At 32.7% G+C, this 20,000-nt stretch overlaps 3 protein-coding genes across 14 annotated transcripts; all 3 read left to right on the top strand.

The window, feature by feature from the left end:
- The first annotated feature begins 3,101 nt into the window (after positions 1 to 3,101).
- LOC122637825 (CCR4-NOT transcription complex subunit 7) lies at positions 3,102 to 6,987 on the top strand. Of its 7 annotated transcripts, none has more exons than XM_043830235.1 (8): positions 3,160 to 3,388; positions 3,629 to 3,723; positions 3,985 to 4,146; positions 4,821 to 5,006; positions 5,088 to 5,247; positions 5,325 to 5,601; positions 5,670 to 5,810; positions 5,909 to 6,987. In XM_043830235.1, the coding sequence occupies exons 3-8, from the start codon at positions 4,095 to 4,097 to the stop codon at positions 6,035 to 6,037; spliced, it is 945 nt and encodes a 314-aa protein (XP_043686170.1). In that variant the 5' UTR covers positions 3,160 to 3,388; positions 3,629 to 3,723; positions 3,985 to 4,094; the 3' UTR covers positions 6,038 to 6,987. The 7 variants fall into 7 exon arrangements, with proteins under 7 accessions (XP_043686173.1, XP_043686171.1, XP_043686170.1 ...); XM_043830232.1 differs by having other exon boundaries at positions 3,985 to 4,192; XM_043830233.1 differs by having other exon boundaries at positions 3,161 to 3,303; positions 3,985 to 4,192.
- A 418-nt stretch (positions 6,988 to 7,405) lies between these two features.
- LOC122637821 (protein mesh) lies at positions 7,406 to 14,873 on the top strand. 2 transcript variants are annotated; one of them, XM_043830217.1, is made up of 16 exons: positions 7,408 to 7,869; positions 8,617 to 8,858; positions 8,946 to 9,133; positions 9,233 to 9,548; positions 9,619 to 9,787; positions 9,867 to 10,127; positions 10,207 to 10,400; positions 10,479 to 10,624; positions 10,697 to 10,978; positions 11,133 to 11,602; positions 11,748 to 12,022; positions 12,101 to 12,375; positions 12,517 to 12,668; positions 12,742 to 12,924; positions 14,365 to 14,515; positions 14,593 to 14,873. In XM_043830217.1, exons 1-16 carry the CDS (start codon positions 7,485 to 7,487, stop codon positions 14,681 to 14,683), a joined length of 3,780 nt encoding a protein of 1,259 aa, XP_043686152.1. In that variant the 5' UTR covers positions 7,408 to 7,484; the 3' UTR covers positions 14,684 to 14,873. The 2 variants fall into 2 exon arrangements, with proteins under 2 accessions (XP_043686151.1, XP_043686152.1); XM_043830216.1 differs by lacking the exons at positions 14,365 to 14,515; positions 14,593 to 14,873 and adding an exon at positions 13,118 to 13,680 and having other exon boundaries at positions 7,406 to 7,869.
- Positions 14,874 to 15,277: 404 nt separating this feature from the next.
- Positions 15,278 to 19,988, top strand: LOC122637823 (LARGE xylosyl- and glucuronyltransferase 2-like). 5 transcript variants are annotated; one of them, XR_006329302.1, is made up of 12 exons: positions 15,278 to 15,702; positions 16,237 to 16,391; positions 16,474 to 16,598; positions 16,951 to 17,134; positions 17,460 to 18,004; positions 18,069 to 18,218; positions 18,291 to 18,593; positions 18,719 to 18,915; positions 18,984 to 19,125; positions 19,181 to 19,393; positions 19,465 to 19,557; positions 19,754 to 19,848. XR_006329302.1 is itself a non-coding variant. In XM_043830227.1 (12 exons), exons 2-12 carry the CDS (start codon positions 16,313 to 16,315, stop codon positions 19,887 to 19,889), a joined length of 2,085 nt encoding a protein of 694 aa, XP_043686162.1. In that variant the 5' UTR covers positions 15,278 to 15,702; positions 16,281 to 16,312; the 3' UTR covers positions 19,890 to 19,988. The 5 variants fall into 5 exon arrangements, 4 of the variants coding, with proteins under 4 accessions (XP_043686162.1, XP_043686161.1, XP_043686163.1 ...); XM_043830227.1 differs by having other exon boundaries at positions 16,281 to 16,391; positions 19,181 to 19,311; positions 19,754 to 19,988; XM_043830226.1 differs by having other exon boundaries at positions 19,181 to 19,311; positions 19,754 to 19,988.
- Positions 19,989 to 20,000: the final 12 nt, after the last annotated feature.

Raw genomic sequence — 20,000 nt, 5'->3', positions numbered from 1 at the left:
ACGTTTAGCGCGATATCGTCTTTAAGACGTGACGACGTCGGATTCTAGCGGAATTTAAAAAAATATTGTGAGATGACAATCATGATAAACATATCGCATATGAACGATCGGAATTCGTATTATATCTTCCTACATGTAGCAACGATCTAAAATAATGATGTTAAATAAATTCTTGCTTCGTAAATAGTCGACATAATTTAGAATTAGTTAATATAGAACGGTGTCAACGGAAAGTATAAACGTAAAGAGAGTATGTGTGTGTGTATATATATGTGTCTCGCTTTCGGTTTAAAGAACTTTTCCTTGGCACGAAGAAATGTCAGGGAGAATAAAGCCTTTGATCGTATTTACGACGTGACATATAAACCCCCGAACGGATAAGTGAATCGTCCGCGTTAGGAATGCTGCGAATAGTTTTTCTTTCCTTTACATCGAGAGTCTAGAGCCCTAAGACAAGTATAAGGCGATGTAGCGGTAATGGATCTCACTTCCAACCTAATTCAATCTAATCGTTAGCGAGGCATACCCATGTAAGGAGGCTGACTGCGCGAGCCAAACAAGTTGGCTTCTTTGCGAAGGATGTACGACGTTCAGGAAGGAAAGATTCAAGATAGTTACATGTGCTTGGCGGAGTCGTGTTTGACTCCAATGAATTCCTCTTACGTCCTTGTTAACGGGTTAACCAAGAGGAGACTTTACGCACAGCTAATATTGATTTCTTTGACTTTTGCAATACTTAACAAGATTTATTAAAAAGATTTACATATTCTTAAATACATATTTTTATCATTTGTTTCTCAACCGTATAATAAGTATAAATTATTTACGAGAGATAAGAATGGCAAGAACGTGCAATAACAAACAGAAGGATCTAAAAAGATTTACGATATTACTGATAACCATATTTATGATATTACTAATAATACCTTTCATTAAACTAGAAAGTAGTGAAAGAATAAAGTACACGTACCATTATTTCTAATTATTTTCAGCGCAAGCTGCTTCGCACTCTTCCTTCGATATAAAATTATTCGGATTGCCCTGGCATCCACCGTAAATGAAATCTACACATTTTGATCCATCGTATGCCCATCTTGGCATGGCTGCTTTACACGGGCCGACTACGATCGGATGATGACAGACTAACGGGCATTATAATATATATGTATATATATATATTTATATCGTGATTTATTTTTGTAGAAAAACTTACGTTATAAAAGCATTACTCATTTGTATATTCAATATACGATATTTCGAATTAAAAAAATAAAAAGATAAAAATACATACCTGTGTGGTGAGCTGAATTTTCATATACAAGAGAACAAATAAAAAATAGACAAAGTATTAATATTTTGGTTTTCATCTTGATACGTTTTCTTATTTGATGAGAAACTATTTGATAGATGTGCAGTCCACGGATACAATCACCAAACTGACTCTTATTAATTGTAAGGTTGTTATCTGAACTTGTTATCTTCTTACTTATATAGACTGCAGCAAAGCTTTATAATCGATATGAGATTTTTAACTAAACGTATACTAACTAAGAATTCTCGATTTTATTTTTCCTTATATACATTGACGACTATACTCTTTTAATTTATAATTATATTCATTGCTAATAGACTGTTGCGTAACGTAAAATACGAGGAGCAAAACACAGTGATTTCTACGAATTAATCATTAAGTTATTATTATAATGATTTATTATTCAAGGTCGAATGAATATCAATATCAGTTTCGCTATTCACTGATATCTATCGAATAAGATACATTGAACACATGTATTTTTCCTATGATTTAATTGAAATAATATATATTACAAATCAAATGTGAAATAGAAACAATTATCTACATCGCAAACATTAGTAATAATGCACATTATATAATATATAATATATAATTATATAATAATGCATATATATAATATAAATTTTAAAATCAATAGTTTTGATCTATGAAACGACGAATTCTTGTGTATGTGCGTGTTTCGCCTATTTATAATCCTTAAATAAGATATCATAAAATCAAAATAAAAATAGTTTTATGTTCCATTTATTGTATACTAATTTTATATTTATTTTTACATTTTTTATCCGGTAAAAGTAATGAATATAATAATTTTATTTATAATTGGATCTGTAATATATCCATATGGTATATATTAATTATTGATTTCATGAGATTTACAAATACATAAACTATCGCTTGTAGTATAATGATATTCTCTCATTTTTTAATGGAGATAAACATTAAATGACAATAGAATAACAACAATAGAAAAATATTTAGTGTTTCAACAATTATGTTTCTACCGTAGATAAACATTGTATTTATATTACCTTTTGTAACGTAGTTCAAAGACAATGATAATATCTTGCGTTTCTTTGAACCATATAATATGTCGATAACATAGAGTAAATTATTATTACCGACCGATTCAGTCCCAGTAAGAATCTTGTACGCCGCTAGAGTAAAAGCGAGTAACCCCACTTTTAGATAAAGAGATATGTGCACAATTATAATTTTTATCGAGGATCGAAGTCCTCAATGTAATCTGCAAAACTTTTGTTTACTTTTGAAATGTTTATCGAGTAATCGTTTTCAAGAAGTAAATCCACCGAACAAGAAATGATGTAGTATAAGATAGTAATTAGAATCAAATTGATTCGAAGGACGAGTAATAAACAGTTCATGTATGTGTTATTATATGCGTTTCAAATATAAGAGTCGTTAATCTAAATCATATCACTGCATAGATTCTATTTATCGTAACACTGCCAAGTAAAATTGAGAGAAAAAAAGTCACTTAATTTTAGTTTGTCGTTAAATTTAAGTTTATATGCGTATAATCTTTATAATAATTAAAAGTTTTATTAGTATATAATTTTCAATAGTAATTGTTCACAATAACCATACATCAACCTTATCAACCTTAATTATTGGGATGGTGATCTTTTGTAGAGTAATTCAAGGACAATGATAATATCCTATGTCACTGCTAAAAAATTGGTAATTATTTTAATGATCGATCTAGGATAAAATAGTAGCACTCTACTTTTTTGATAACTCTAAAAAAATAACTAGTCTCCTAATATGGATAAATAACTAGCGATTACAGCGCCTCTACCTGCACTTATAATTCACAACTGAAGGTGCTTTGAGTTTGGAAACTGTAGGAAACTCGCTTAACCTGTTCATGCTGTCACAGAAGATTCAAAGGTTTAAAAACTATTATAAAACTTCATTTAGTTTATTATCTTGTAAACGATAGTGCAATAAAAAGGACATATGAAGAGGTATAATATACTTCACACTTGATTCATATTCAACTCTTTATAATCATTCTTGATTCTTCTCCAACACATAACCTGCTTATCATCGGTAAATTTATTTAGATTTTGATTTGATGTTATATTTATTTCTGTTTTCTAGTCAAATTATCTCATAGTGTTATGTATGTTCGTTTTGGTTATAATTTCTTCTTAAGATCTTTGTATATGTTCGAGAATTGTGAACTACTATTGCTCAACTTATTTTATCAAGAGACTAAGTTTTTGTATAGATAATCTTTTTTATTGTAGTTAGTGCACCAATCAATATCCAATAACTTTATTTGTACAGTACTATGAAGAAAGAAAGACCGTGACGGAGGATATTGTGGATAAGAGTAGACCTGGTGACGACAAACATATCTAACCTTATGCCCTCAGCCACTGGTGTGTAAAACATAAATAGTTAATTATGCCTAATATGTTGCATATATCAACAACAGTTTTGCATATCATCTTCACATTAGATATATTATTATATTTGATACAATATGTAGCTGAGGTATTTTTTAATAATGCCTTGAGGAGTATTGCACTTGAAAATCAAATACTTAGAATTACTTAGTAATAGACTTTATGGAGAATGCCAGAAATAAAAGAACAACTATATAATCTCTAAATAATGAGTATTGGGGATACATATTCCAGGAGTGAAGAAGCAATATAAGTAAAGCACTTTGGGATCGAGTGGAAATTGCAAGCGTCATTCCAGAAGATGTGCGAAGTAGAAATCTCTTTAAATATAGTAAACTATTAGTATGTACAATGAAGCTCCTGGCAAATGTGCAGTATCAGTCGCTGCAAAAAAAGGTGTGCCTTTACAAAGAATCGACGAAGAATGCACAATCATTAGAAGGTGCAGTTATATATGAAATTATTTAGTTTCTGGAAAGCAATAGAAAAAAGTATAGATTAGATTAAAGTAAATATATAACATATTGAACAACTATGTTGCAATTTGCACATTCATGAATCTGTGTTACATAGTTTGGTATTATATAATGCTACATAGGCTTCATAAACCTTAACATTTTTTGCGTACATTTATTTCACTATGACTATGAAAAAGATGATAATTTGTGGTTGGTTTGTGGTTGCCTATAGATTTTATCTTTGTTACATATTACTAATGAATAATATAAGTATGCTTTCAAGAGTTAATGCTCACTCAAGGCTTTTTTAAATAATGATATGCAACAATAATATGTAAGAGAAGTACATGTAACCAATACCAACCAGGAATATACCTTATCTTGGTCATATAGGTATTTGCAATTCAGAAAGCATTGTAAATATCCTTATACATTGTATAGATAAGTAAATAATCTAGTATCTTGAGCTATGTAAAATTTATAGTATTAGTAGTCTTTTTATATTTCAAATCATTAACAAGTTGATTTGATTAAAAAAAAAAAGAAAAAAAGAAAAGATACAATTCGAATATAATATATAGGAAAGAAATATATATTTAAAAAAATTTATAGGTGGGTCTAACCCTATAGGGCAGCAGAAGGGTGGGGCGACTATGCCCAGTAATGAGGAATGTGGAATTCGAGATGTCTGGGGACACAATTTAGAAGAGGAATTTCGCACAATTCGGCAAGTTGTGCAACAATATCAATATATTGCAATGGACACAGAATTTCCTGGGGTCGTAGCAAGGCCTATTGGTAAGACAGTTATATCTTGAATAACGATCTGTTGTTCTGTATTTACGAAAAAAACATTCTTAAAATATAATATCTTAAAAGGCGAATTTAGAACAAGTGCCGATTACCAGTATCAATTGCTACGATGTAACGTAGACCTTTTGCGAATAATACAACTTGGTCTCACGTTTCTCGATGAATCGGGCAATACGCCAGGTGGTAGTTACACAACGTGGCAGTTCAACTTCAAATTTAATTTACAGTAAGTATTCAACGTTTTATAGAACGAAATTATAGAAACGAAATTGTGAAATAACTTCGTATGTATATCTCTTTTAGGGAAGACATGTATGCACAAGATAGTATAGATATGCTACAAAATAGTGGCATACAATTTAAAAAACACGAAGAAGAAGGTATCGACCCTTTAGATTTTGCTGAACTATTAATGACGTCAGGGATCGTCCTTGTCGACGATATTAAGTGGTTATCTTTTCATTCTGGTTACGATTTTGGATATCTATTAAAACTACTTACTGATCAGAACTTGCCACAAGAGGAGAGTGAATTTTTCGAACTTCTTAGGATATATTTTCCAACTATATATGATGTAAAAGTAAGTAGAATTATAACGTTTAGCAGTTAATATTGTTCTTTGAATAATTAATTTATTTTTCTATGCAGTACTTAATGAAATCCTGCAAAAATTTGAAAGGTGGTCTTCAAGAAGTAGCGGAACAATTGGAAATACAAAGAGTCGGTCCACAGCATCAAGCTGGGTCAGATTCTCTTCTTACTGGAATGGTCTTTTTTAAAATGCGAGAGGTACGATTGTAGTTTCAAGAAGATTAAATTTTAATATAAAAATATTCTTTTGAAAAAAATCATTTTTATGTGTATTCATTGTTATTGGCAAATTTTAGATGTTTTTTGAGGACAACATCGACGATGCAAAATATTGTGGTCATTTATACGGTTTGGGAACGTCATTTGTCGTAAATGGTTCTGGAGGATATATGGACAGTAATGGGGATAACTCTTCCTCTTCGTAATGTTAAACTTGCTCCATCACAATTGCAACAGATTATTTCATTGCATTACAAATAAAATATTACAAAAGATCCTTTCACTTACTGATCGGGCATCTAGTTCATATCCACGTTATAACATTCAAAGATCAACACTGTAGATTACAGACATCATTGACTGATACGCAAATCTAGGTGCATTTTGTTTAAATTTGTGAATTTTTTTGTATCCTTTAATTCATGCAATTTTCGTAGCTTTGTTCTGTGATACATAGAATCAGTCGAAAAAAATGTTTATCATATCGTGCAACACAAAAGAAAATGTAATATAGCTTCTTTATAAACATTTGTGAGAATATTGATATAGAAGATACAGTTGCAGTACAAAAATGACTCGCATTTCCTTCTATTTTTAAGACTTTTATAGATTCCTTGACTACTTTGGTAAGCTGCGGAAAGGATACTTCGAGAGTTGGGCGGTGATAACGCAACGTGTCAACTTTTTAGCGTGCTTAGGTGTAACGATCTACTGTCGGTAGATGTATTTATTATACAAAAATGCATTTGTAGTACGTTACATTTTAAACCTGAGTACTTCTTTACGCATAGCACATACAAATAACTTGCTCCATTCAATCTCTACTTAATTCGCGATTTCATTGTAGACCGTATTGTTAACGAAAGTCCGTCTCAGATCACTTAACTTACAGGGACTATAGATTTACGTATTCATTATTTTTTTTCGGATAGTAAACAATGTTATTAACAAGATCACTCTTAGCGATCGACGAATCTTTACCGATTATGTACGTATGTGTTCGTCAATGCATACTACACGTTTTATTGTAAAACTCGTTACCTGCAAAGAATAAAACAAAACTTTGGTACTTTTCCAAATCGATCGTACATATAGATTTTTCTTTTTGTAAATATTATATAATTTCAGGCATTTAAATAAATACCTCGTCTGATAATCTACTGGTATATTCATTAATTTATCACGATCTAAACATAGATATATATGTGTATCTAGTATTAGGAAATGATGGAAGAAAAATACTTTAAGTATGATTAGAAGACCGTGGAACTTCGATACATATGCAATAACTTTCAGAACGTATTCGACAAAAATATTGCAATTTCTTCAAAACTGTTAAAAAAACAAAAGAATTACAAAAAATTATACTTTAGCATTTTTACAATATGATATGAATGGATTATCGTCAAAAAACCGATAACAAAAACATTCATTATGATCTTCTTTTTCAACGATAAGTAGGACATACCGATCCCTTCCTTTTTCTCAGTTTAAGCGATACGTACGTATCTGTTCGTAGTAAGATAACTGTACGTTATCATAGAAGAGTCGATGATATCAAGAACGTTATCATAACTCGTTACCTGTGAATCTCAGTCCAGTATCGTCTCGCTTAGTAGACTATTTTCTCCGTAAACCTGTGCTCGCCAAAAAATGCGCGGTCGAGCATCATGGGGTATTTCTTACCCTTGCAAATTAACGATGAGAACGATTCTTCTTCTCTATATTTCCGCGATATCGTTAAGTGGGATCGATGCTCAAACAGAAAACGAGACTTTCGAAAGTGCTTTCGGATTGAACGTGCAAGAATCAACGGAGAACAAAGATGTAGCCGTGACGGAAAGAAAGGAATCGGTTCCTTTGGAATTGGAGGATCTTGCGGAAACCGATAAGAAGGGAATCGGGGCGATTGAGAAAAAACCTGACACGGAAATTTTTAAATCTGATTCTCAAGATTTGAAAAAAGAAGTTGAACAAAATTTGGGGGGTATTTCTGGTAGGGCTGGTGGTGAAAAAATGGGGAAATATGTGCGATATGGTGAGTAATTTATTATCAATGGGCGTGACCCTACTCTTGGTATAATCTGTAAAAAATGGAGGCACCAAGTGCTACTAACGAATCAAATGACCCTTCATCTTTCCTTGATCTCTTTCCTTTTTCGATTTATTTTTCCCCTTTTAAAGATTTACTCTACTTTTTTTTTTTTTCTTTGAAAGCCATTCGAAACGACCGATAAAAACGCGTCGTGACCGATCGCATTGGAGCTGGTATTATTTGCTGAAAAGCTAAGACAGTCGTATCGTAGCTTATCGTATCCCTTATCAGTTACTCATTTCAACGTGAATCAAAGGGTGATTCATTTGGGTCGTTGTTTTACGTTGTTTCGTAAGTACAAAAGTGTACTTTGGGAAAATTTTTGAAGACTCGTTATTTTAACAAAATCACTTGTCGTTCAAATGTTTTGTTCGATCGATGAGATCGATTTATGAGAGAGACAATAATGTGAGATAAAGTCTGCTTCGAGACATACAATCTTTCATCATGTTTATTGATTCTTCGATATTTAATACTTTCTCTAGTACGATATGAAGTAAATGGATTGGTTTCTTTGTCCAAGTTCTGTTTAACATTTCTACACGATAAAATGTCATCTTTGATATAGGTATCTCTACAAAAAGGAAAAGAATAAATACATTTTTTAAAAGAACGAATAAAATAATAATTATTCGTCTGAGACTAGTAGCGGTATGACCTTGCAACATATCATTGATACTGTGCTTACAGATTCGGATTTACCGGATGCCTATAGATATGCTCCTCGACCTGATGACTCAGTTCCCGATTATGCTCTTCTTGAAACGAGATTGAAACAAGTTCGATCAGAATTTATGTATTGGTATTTTGACAAAGGAGGTGACAACGATCATGGAGACTATCAGACAGATATTCACGCATCCACGGCGATCATTCACAAGAATTTGAATTTTCAACTACCTTTTTTCGGATTTCGATTTAATTACACCAGGGTTCGATAAATTTCAAATCTCTGTTTTACGATATAATACCTTTTCGTGATAAGAAATTATCTGAATGGTATAATTTCTAAATTTTAGGTAACCGTCAATGGTTTCTTAGAGTTTAGTGATCCTCCAGACTACTTCACGCATCCTTTGGTCTTTCCAATTAAAGATTGGCCCGAAAAAAACGATCCAAGTTTTATCGGGATATTTTTCAGTCAATGTCGTATAGGAAAACTTGGACCAACCGATACCGACAAAAGAAGGCCTGGTGTCTATTTTCGGTAAAATAAACGATACCATTCATTTATACGAGAAAAATCGTAAAATAATCAATTCGCAACCACCTTCAACTTCTTCTTTTGGGATTGATTTGGTTTCAGACTCGAGAGAGATCTGCAGAGAAGAACGGATCAATTTGGCGTTGAAATGAGAGAACGAGTCAAGTGGGATATTCGTGAAGGTGTCGTGGGTTCAGATTCGTTCGATCCGAAGCATGCCATTATTGTCACCTGGAAGAACATTTCCTTCATCGGTGGCCTCGATAATGCTCTCTTTAAAACGAATACCTTTCAAATGGTTCTAGCTACGGATGAAGTTTACACGTATGCGATCTTCAATTATCTGAATATTCAATGGTCCGCTCACACATCAGCTGGTGGTGACAACTTTGGTGGAGAAGGTGGAGTTCCTGCATTTGTAAGTTATAAAATGTTAATGTACTAATTTTCTTTTTTTGAGAAGACGTTTCAATATCTTTTCTTTTTAGATTGGATTCAATGCCGGTAATGGTACACAAAGCTACGAATACAAACCTTATTCTCAAACAAGCACTGTGCGAGACTTAACGGGTAGAGGATGGGGCAATGGTTTTCCAGGTCGTCATATTTTTAGGATAGACGAGAAAATAATGTTGGGTTCTTGTAATAAGGATATAGGTAAGGAGCAATAGTAAATAAGAAATATATTTCATCCGTATAAAAATTCTTTATTTATATCATTTGTTGTTTCGTATAGCTGGTACTCACTTGCCTCTTGTATTCGCTCCCGAAAGCGGAAACATGTTAGGTGGTACAGTAGTCAATATCACAGGACCTTGCTTCAATGAGACTGAGAAAGTCAGGTGTCTGTTCGATACGGTCATAGTGATCGGTCATGTCGTAGACAGAAATCGTGCTATTTGCGTTCAACCATTCGTACAAGCAGAAGGTTACGTTCGCTTGGAAGTAGCCATTGGTAATAGTGGAAAATTTAATTGGAAAGGCAAATATTTCATTGGTAAGTACATTTGTAATTCGATCGTTAATCGCTTTTCGTTCGTTTTAATAAATTTTTAATATGATATTGTATAACACAGAGACACCTGCTACTGCTGCCGAAAAAATTTCTTTCACTACCACGGCTGTTCATGAAATCAGTCCGGCGGAAATAAAAATAACATGGAATCAATACAACTTAACGAGTAATTTGAACGCAGGTGTTCAGATATCGTTATGGGGTTACAGAGAAGCGAAGACTACTCCTGAATTAAAATTCATCACTGATCTTGAAGTATTTTTCCTGCGATTTTTGAATATGATAATATGTATAAAAGTTTTAAAAGTTTTCACTTTTCAATTAAAATTTTAGGTATCGCATACTAATACAGGATTTTATGTAATCAGACCAGCGAATTATCGTGATATGTATAATCCTCAGGTACAAGATATTGTGTTCGGTTTTATAAAGATAAATCTAACAGATCCGGCTCAGTATTCTGGAATTAATCTTTCACCGTAAGTACGAAACGAAAAAATATTTTTTCGATAAAATCGTTTGTTAAAACTCAATCGATGTAATTCTTTCAGAGTTTTATGGAGTAAACCGATTCCACTTGCTTGGTATTTTAGTCCACAATGGGAGAGACTATATGGGTCTCGTTGGTCACAAAAAATGTGTGATAAGTGGATTATGAATGATAGATACTTGAAAAATTTTGCTGCTGAAGTTGCATTATGTCCTTGCACGTTGGATCATGCTCTGTACGATAAAGGACGATTTATGCCAGACTTCGATTGCGATAAGGACTCTAATCCCGATTGCTATTACAACAGTCATGCGAGTCATTGCGTGAGGACTGGTGCACCAAAGTGAGTAACGTTGAAACTTGTTATTGAATTTCCTAACTTTTGAAAAAAATTACACAATATATTTTTAATATGTAATCATTTTACAATCGATAATTATAAAAATAGATATCTAAAAATGACACTATACAATTAATTCGTGTATTTTATTTTTTAGTTTGTATGGTTCGGAGCAACAATGTTGCTATGACAAAAATGGTTTTTTGATGCTTACATACGATCAGCAATGGGGTTCGCGACCGCGTCGTGCACATAATTTAGGATATTTTCCGTGGAATGAAGCTAACAAAGTGCCCACTCTCTCACAGTGGTATCACGATGTAGTTCCTATGTACTTGTGTTGTCTGTGGCAAGAGGAACAGGCAGTCGGATGTGAAACATTCAGATTCGAGAGACGTCCTTCGCAGGACTGCATCGCTTATCAGTCTCCGGCCATTGCAACGGTATTCGGTGATCCACACATTGTCACGTTTGATGGGTTGGAATACACGTTTAATGGAATGGGAGAATTCGTATTATTACGAGTCGATCAATTGAGAGACAAGCTCAATGTTCAGGCTAGGTTCGAACAAGTCGAAAGAAATTATTACGGACCTGTTAATGCCACTAAATTAACATCGATTGCAGGTAATTTTTTTTTTATATTAACAAAATCTTCCAAATAGACACGATCTGAGATCTACATTATATCACGTTTTTTAAACTTAATAAGTACTACTCGTGAATACAATTTCACTTTGTTACTTTTTTTTCTTGTTCATATTTACACCAGTGATGGGAAATAATACTGCAATTATTGAAGTTCGATTACGACAAAAACACTCGCAATGGAGGTATCGTCTAGACGTTTTTGCAAATAAGCAACGCGTCTATTTCGATAGACCGTCCTTAAAGTTTCAACACTTTTCCGGTGTGGTTGTATATACTCCGACGTATATTTTAAATCAAAGCGAAGTTATAATAATGATGGACACAGGTGCTGGCGTCGAAGTTATAGAAAATGAAGGATTCATGTCAGTTAGAGTTTATCTTCCATGGTCATATATGGTAATTTAAAATTTATATTAACTATTGCATTATCTTTTCGATTTGTTATCATTACGAAATACAATGCATCAATTATAGAATAAAACCAGAGGATTGTTCGGAAATTGGAGCCACGATATAACAGATGATTTCACGAATCCGGACGGTCAATTGGCATCCGTCGGCAATTTAAACAACTTTGAAGACGTTCATAAGAACTTTGCGATGAATTGGCTATTGGAGGACAAGGAAACGGAGAATAAAGGAGCTGCTTTGTTTACAAGAGAGTTCGGTAGGACTGCGAGCTTTTTTGCCAATCGAAAGTTCCAACCGGAATTTCGTCGAACACCTGAAGAAATATTACCAGCCAATAGGTGAGACACTTTTCAAAAATTATATTTATATTGAAGTAGAGTGTTAAAGGGGATCGAGTGCATAACTTTTCGAAATAAAAAATAATGTTCCGAGTTGGGAAGAAAATTAAGTCGAATAACATATTATATTATATCTTTCAGAACGGAAGATCGAGTACGAGCGAACGCTTTGTGCGGAGATTCGTATCAATGCAAATATGATTACGCGATGACACTGAATCGGGATTTCGCACATTTCACGAGAAATTATTACGACACCTACACGCAAATAAAGGCAATAAACGATAAAAGGAGTAAGTAAAAAAGTAGAAAAAATTCGCGATTGTGAATTTGATTAAAGATATTTACAGCAGTTTTATTCTTTAGCTATATCCTGTGGTATATTGGAAACACCACGTTTCGGGCGCAAAAGCAATTTTCTGTTTATACCCGGTGCCAAAGTAAGCTTCGAGTGTAACCAAGATTTTATACTCGTTGGAGATCAACGTCGAGAATGTACGCCGCAAGGACGATGGAATATTCCGGAGTATGGATATACCGAATGTCTCCGTAAGTATTTTTATTTTTATCAATTCCTTTTTATGTTTTTGAATCCCTAATATTCCAAATCCACTATAAATATATGTCGAAAAAAATTAAACGTTCGAGAAGTTTCAATGTAAAAATAATATTATTGCTTGGCGATAAAGTACTTAATTAAATAACGTTAATACAAATTTTTTAATATAATTAAAACACGTAGGTCAAATCGAATATAGTCAACGTACTGCATGGACAACCTTTGGCATTATAGGGGCAATATTAATCCCTGCTACAATATGTATCGGTATTGCCTTTGCTTATATGAAAAAGAATAGATCTAATGGAGATTCGACTAAATCTTGGCGTTATTCCGAACGCAGCTCGGGAATAGATAACGATTCTATGTTGATGAAACAAACTGTCCCTTTAAAAATGGACGATAGAGCAATTTCACCAGTTAGCGATAGTAGTATAAGCTCACTAGGTGGTATGAAGAAACGACGTTCTTATGACAGAGTTTATCATACGCACGAACCTTTACCGGACAGGCCTTATATCGATTTTGAAGAAAAAGACTGGGATCTCAAAGAACCCGTCTCACCGACCGAATCTGAGTTGACCGTAGATTCCATTCAAAAGGCTGGGAGTCCTACGAGAGAAAGCGATGTGTGAAATTTACTATATCATTCACTTTACTTTATTTTACTAGAGAATAAATCGCCGAGAATGTGAAAAATAAGTAAAATTTATATTCACCGAATATTTCGTTCGAGGGACTGAAAACAATATTCGTATTTAGTACTTCAAAGCATTTCCATTTCATAATATTCTTTTTGCTCATTTTTTTTTTCTATAGTTTTCCATTTTTATAAAAAATTTCAGTGCGTCGCTAGATCTCCTTTTCTTATATACGTATATCGTAACATCTTATTATCTCTTCCATATTAGAAATAATTAGAAAATAATAAATTTGTATGTGCTGTGGAATAGAAATGCAAAAAAGGTATACTGTATTATATTTACCTAACATTTTATCACACACGGTATACGATCACGATTTACACGATTCAACAATAAAATGAAACGCGTCAAACATTTTATTATTTAACTGAGTAATTGTAAAAAAAAAAAAATGATGTGAGCTCTTCTAGATGGTGTATTAAATATATCTTAATAAATTTTTTATAGACCTTTATACGATCAGGAAATTTCTATTCCACATGCATTTACAGATTATCAATATAGAACAGTACGTAAAAGTTACTCACAAACAATTCCAAGTGGAATGGAAGTTTCCACCAAAGTCGTTGCAAACTTTCTCTTATCCTCGATCCTGTTCTTTCTCTTTAACTTCCTTATTTCAGGTCTTTTCGTCAAACTTAACTTCTATTTGAAATTGGGGTTGGTCACGAAGAGTAGTATAAAGTAAATTTTTCTTTTTCTTTTATTCTTTTTTTAATCATATAGGTCAACAGGAATACAGTTCCCGACAAGCTGGTATCACAACTGGTATAATACTTGCTTGTATAATTCCGGTTATACTCGTAATAATTTGCGTTGCATCAAGAGCTCTTAGGCAACGCAAAGAAGAACGAGAGCGAGATGAATCATTTGGAAGGTATTAAATACATCTTTGAAATCTACGTAATCCAATTTAAGAAAGTTATCGTCATTCTATGTTAATGGATTTTTCAGAACACGTAGTTTAGAACTCCAACGACTGAGAAAGATTGACGAAGACGATGATTCCAATACATATCCGAGCAAAGCTACTGAAATTAATTAAAACGAATAATTTTCAATATCGTCTATCATTGCACCAGGTCAGCACATTTTTCGAATTCGCATCATATCATTCGTTCTATCATTCTTAACAATTATTCATTGAATTTAAAGCGATTTAAAATATTAATATAAGAGCTCTAGCATTCATACACGATAACATTTATTTAATAAAATTAACATGACCACTTTTCATTATAATTATAATAATACATATTACAATTACAAATTGTAGTTCTTTCTAAGAGTTATACATTTTTAAATTAAAAAGGTATCACAAAAACATGATTTAGACAACCATCGATCATAATGTTTTTTTTTACTCTTTCGTTTTTTATTACAAACAAATCTCCGACGAGTCTAGAATTAGATATACATATATGTATATAAATAGGTTTCTTAATTTATAATCCAAGCGTAATATTGTAAATTATGTAGATTCTTGCAATAATATATTAGATTATAAATTCTTCTTAATAAAGGGAATGTGAAAATATAAATAAACGATACTTAAAAATGATATAATTCTTTTTTATATCATTTTTGAAGTAGTCATCGTTGCCATGTTTTTATCGGTGAAATAATTCTCACCTCCTAGCGGCAGCATAATGCATCAGACCAAAGTGGAATTATCGACCGAGTTAGTAGTCGAGATCAAACGTATTTTAAATGCAGTATTCGCTCTACTATTCCGGTAGTCAGTGATTAAACTATTTACGTCGGGCTTCCTGCTCTCTCTCACTCTCGAGCTGTTTAGGATGCACGTTATTTCACGGTTGTTCATTGTTACGAGTAATTACGGCAATTTATTTCATTTGTGACACACATTGTGCATACGAACCGTGTTGCATGTTAAAATATAAATGTACACTTGCGGTGGCCGGTTACGAATTATGAGTGTTATTATATTTTGCGTGCTAAAAATTTTCGAATAAAACATTACAACTTTTGTTAAAAACATTCATCGAACTTATGAGATAATTTGGATGACAACGAACTAATAAAACCTCGTTATAGCGACGGGTATGTAATAAACTAAATTACTATCGATAATCGGTGTCAGTTTGACTTTGTTATGTTAGAATTGTTGTCCGTCACGCGTGTCGAATAGTGTCACACAGTCCGCTGTCAAAGCTACACGTCCCGCCGAGCTTGGCACGAAGTAGTCAGTACTATATATAGATCAAACAAACGTTTCACGAACATATGTAGCCGGCAAATATAACATCGGATTACTAATATATATATATATATATATATATATATATATATATATACACATACATATGTATATGTGAATAAATACATACGTATTATATATGAATATTTATTGTATATATATACATATAGATACATATTTATTTATATTCTACGTTTATTTACATTTGTTTACAAAGTGTTTAAAGGTTTTGGCATATGGGAGATTGTAAGAACTAGTAATTTTTTATGTGTTGAAATATATTTTTATATCAGCTTTATTATATGATTAATTTATAGCGTTTAAAAATATAAATAACTAATTTTTCCGCTGTTTTATGAACGATTTTTTTTCTACAGATATCAAAAGAATTCTTCTAAAATTAATTTGTTCAACACCATAGGACGTAGCGTTAAATATGTTTGGCATACTACAATGGCTCGATCATGGTTAGGATGTTTATTTAGCATTCTAATAGTATTAATAATTTTCTACCTATATTTGTTTTTTAATGGTAATACATATCATGGTTTTTTACTTACCATATTGGTTCCATATCTTAGGATACACACAAATGTTTTATTATAACGTTACAGTTCCTGTTGCGGAGAGCAGCATTCCAATAAAGCAAGGAAAAATGCAATCGTTATCGGTCGATGTAAACAAAAAGAATTTTCGAGAACCGTCCGTGAAAGTTCAATTATCAAATAAACGATCGGAGGTAAATTGGTAAAATTTGGAACCCTTTGCACTCGACCAATAGCGACACAAATAGCACCTAGTAGATAGAAATCAATTTTAGACTATTTCGTGCACGAAATCAATTATAGGTCGAAATTGTGATATAAAATTTTCACGCAATATTTATTTGTATCGTAATGTTTAGCTGATCATGCACGTAATATGTTATTATAAGTACAGCACTGTTGGAGTTCTGATTACATTGGATTTCAAAATTTTAAATCCTCGAGATATTTACAAAGAAAATAGTTCGAACCGAGTGTGAAGGGTCATCACAACAAATAACTTTCCGATAATTTAACCAATATGAGTTAAGTATAGTTTGTTTCAAGGTCAAGTGCGAGCTCATACACATTGCTATGGTATGTGCTGGATATAATTCAACATTTTCATTGGTTACGGTAGTAAAGTCGATCTTGTATCATCGTACAAAACCACTGCACTTTCACTTGCTCGTAGATGAAATAGCAAAAAGAACGCTCACTACATTATTTAAAACATGGGATTTGCCAAGTGGTCAGTAATCAGTAATGTTTACTATTGCAATACGCAAGATTTGTATGTTAAGGTGAAGGCTGTGCTCATGATTAGATCGTTCATACGCTTTATTAATTTTTCCATTTATATATCATTTTCTAATTGGATCGAAATAAAAAGAAAGATATAGATCGATGTACTTTTTTATTAGATATTAAAAGATTTAAAATTAACGAAGAAAGATTAATTTCTAAAATGATCTATTCAATTATAGTCCGAGCCATGAATAACGATGCTTACGATCGTAAAGAGCAGTAAACTTTTTGAATGAAAATAATAATGGTGATTTCTTTAACGATTGCAGTCGTAGTATCATATTATTCAGCCGAACGATGGGTACCGAAGGTATCATGGATACCAAACAGACATTATTCCGGAGTTTACGGCCTATTAAAATTAATATTACCTGAGGCGATAAGTGAGAGCAAAGTTCTCGTCCTTGACACTGACGTGACCATTTTAAACGACGTGAGTGTCCTTTGGAAAATCTTCGGGAAATTCACGTCTAATCAAACGTTAGGCTTAGCGGAAAATCAAAGTAAATGGTATATAAAGTCCTTGTCGTACGGTCAACAACCTTGGCCAGCGTTAGGTAGAGGCTTCAATAGCGGCGTTATGCTGATGCATTTACAACGATTGCGCGCTAGAAGGTTTAAAGAATTGTGGGTGAACACCACAAAGAGGATCTTGAATTATATAAAAGAGACCAGTTTGGCCGATCAAGATATAATAAATGCCGTTATTAAAGAGCATCCGGATATTATTCTTAAGATAGATTGTACCTGGAACGTCCAACTCAGTGATCATACCACCAGCGAATCTTGCTATCAAGGAGGAGATCGTTTAAATGTACGTTGCTTGTGGTATTTCTTTGAAATGATCTAGCGTAACTTTGATCAATCTGTCTTTTCAGATAATTCATTGGAATTCACCTCGGAAGCAAGATGTAAATAACAAGCACGCAGATCAATTCCTTAAATTGCATAGGATGTTCTTAGAGATGGATGGGAATCTTTTACGAAAACGCTTATTTGGTTGTGATAAACGTACAAATATTTTGATAGTAAGTTGTTTTATCCGAAAACCGAATGAAAATTTATATCATTCTTACGTTCGCTCGCCTCTCGCTTTTCAGTACGATGAATCAGATCCTTGTCGAGAATTTAGTAAAGCTGCAAGGATGATGTACAGAACACATTATTTTATTCTTGAATATCAATATAATGTATATATGTCTACGGACATTGTATTAGCTACTCAATGCAGTATAGAACGAGTGCCTCTTTTAGAACAACTTTCGAAACATTGGCCGGGAACCATAAGTGTAGCACTTTATCTTACCGATGCCGAAGTACAAAATTTTTTGGTATATGTACGTGGATCCCCGGAATTACGAAAAAGGAAAAATATTGCCTATCACATTGTATACAAAGAGGGGGTATAAATATTAATATTATCTATTTACTCCTCCAATCTTTCGGCTTTTCTCTTTGCAATTTCAATATGCATTCAGCTAATATTCAAAGCTAAATAGAAACATCTTAAACATATGTTCTTATTTAGGAACTTTATCCAATTAATTACTTAAGAAATATAGCTATGTCGTACGTATCGACGCCTTATGTATTTCAACTTGACGTTGATTTTTTACCACAATACGGCCTTTATGAAAACATTATGAAGCATATTAAAAATTTGCGCATGGAGACAACACACAAAATAGCTTTAATCGTGCCTGCTTTCGAGACCGAACGATATAGGTAATTTTGTGTTTAATTAACATCAACCAGTAAAATTCAATGAGCTAACGCTTTTATTTTGATTTCAGGTTTACGTTTCCTGCTGACAAAGAGGAGCTCTTGAAATTTCTCAAGCGTGGTATTCTCTATACGTTTCGTTATCACGTTTGGACACAAGGACACGCAGCCACGAATTTTAGTTTATGGAGAAATGCAACTGAACCTTATGAAGTAGGTTTCGTAAAATTTATCAAAGAATCGTAATCTTCATTGAATATTATTTTAGATATTTTGGGAACCTGATTTCGAACCTTACATCGTAGTTTCCCAACTTGCACCGAAATACGATACGCGATTCATTGGTTTCGGATGGAATAAAGTTTCCTACATCACTCATCTTACAGCACTCGATTTTAAGTAAGATAATTGTCTTTAACAAGAGAATATACTTAACCTCTGTGTAACTTGACGCCGCAACTTTTCGAGACCTACGCCTTATGTAATTTAATAGATTATCTTTTGCCTGTATAATATCATAAAGAGCACGTAAAAAATCAACATTTTATATAGGTATATTGTTCTACCGGACAGCTTCATTATTCATCGACCACACGCTCCAAGTTTAGATATTGGGAAATTTAGGACAGACTCAATTTATAGAAGGTGATATGAATTTAATTATACTGCTTCTTAAATATGATTGTTACAATTCTTCGAATCTTGAGACATGATGACTTTGATATATTTAAATATCGCAAATTATTTAGTTAGAACCATGATATCTTGTTAAAATGATCTAGAATTTGAAATGCCTTTAATAAATAAATCATCTGTAATATGACAGATTTTTACTTTTCAGGTGTTTAAAGAAATTAAAGGATGAATTTGTCGATGAATTAATGAAGAAATATGGTGCTGATGCATTATCGAAACACAAGCGAATTATTATCAAAGTCAAAGAGGAAAAAATCGTGGGACCTGCTAAACCCCATTAAAATATATTTAAATATTATTTTTTCAAACGACGTGCGGAGAACGCGAGAATTGTAGTTATTTTTTTTTTTAATCGAGTGAATATATTCTGTAAGATAATATAAACGATTTTC

The sequence above is a fragment of the Vespula pensylvanica genome, chromosome 2 (assembly GCF_014466175.1).
Source record: "Vespula pensylvanica isolate Volc-1 chromosome 2, ASM1446617v1, whole genome shotgun sequence".
Lineage (NCBI taxonomy): Eukaryota > Metazoa > Arthropoda > Insecta > Hymenoptera > Vespidae > Vespula > Vespula pensylvanica.
The sequence above is the reverse complement of the archived record's forward strand: the minus strand, read 5'-3'. Positions and strand labels throughout refer to the sequence as shown.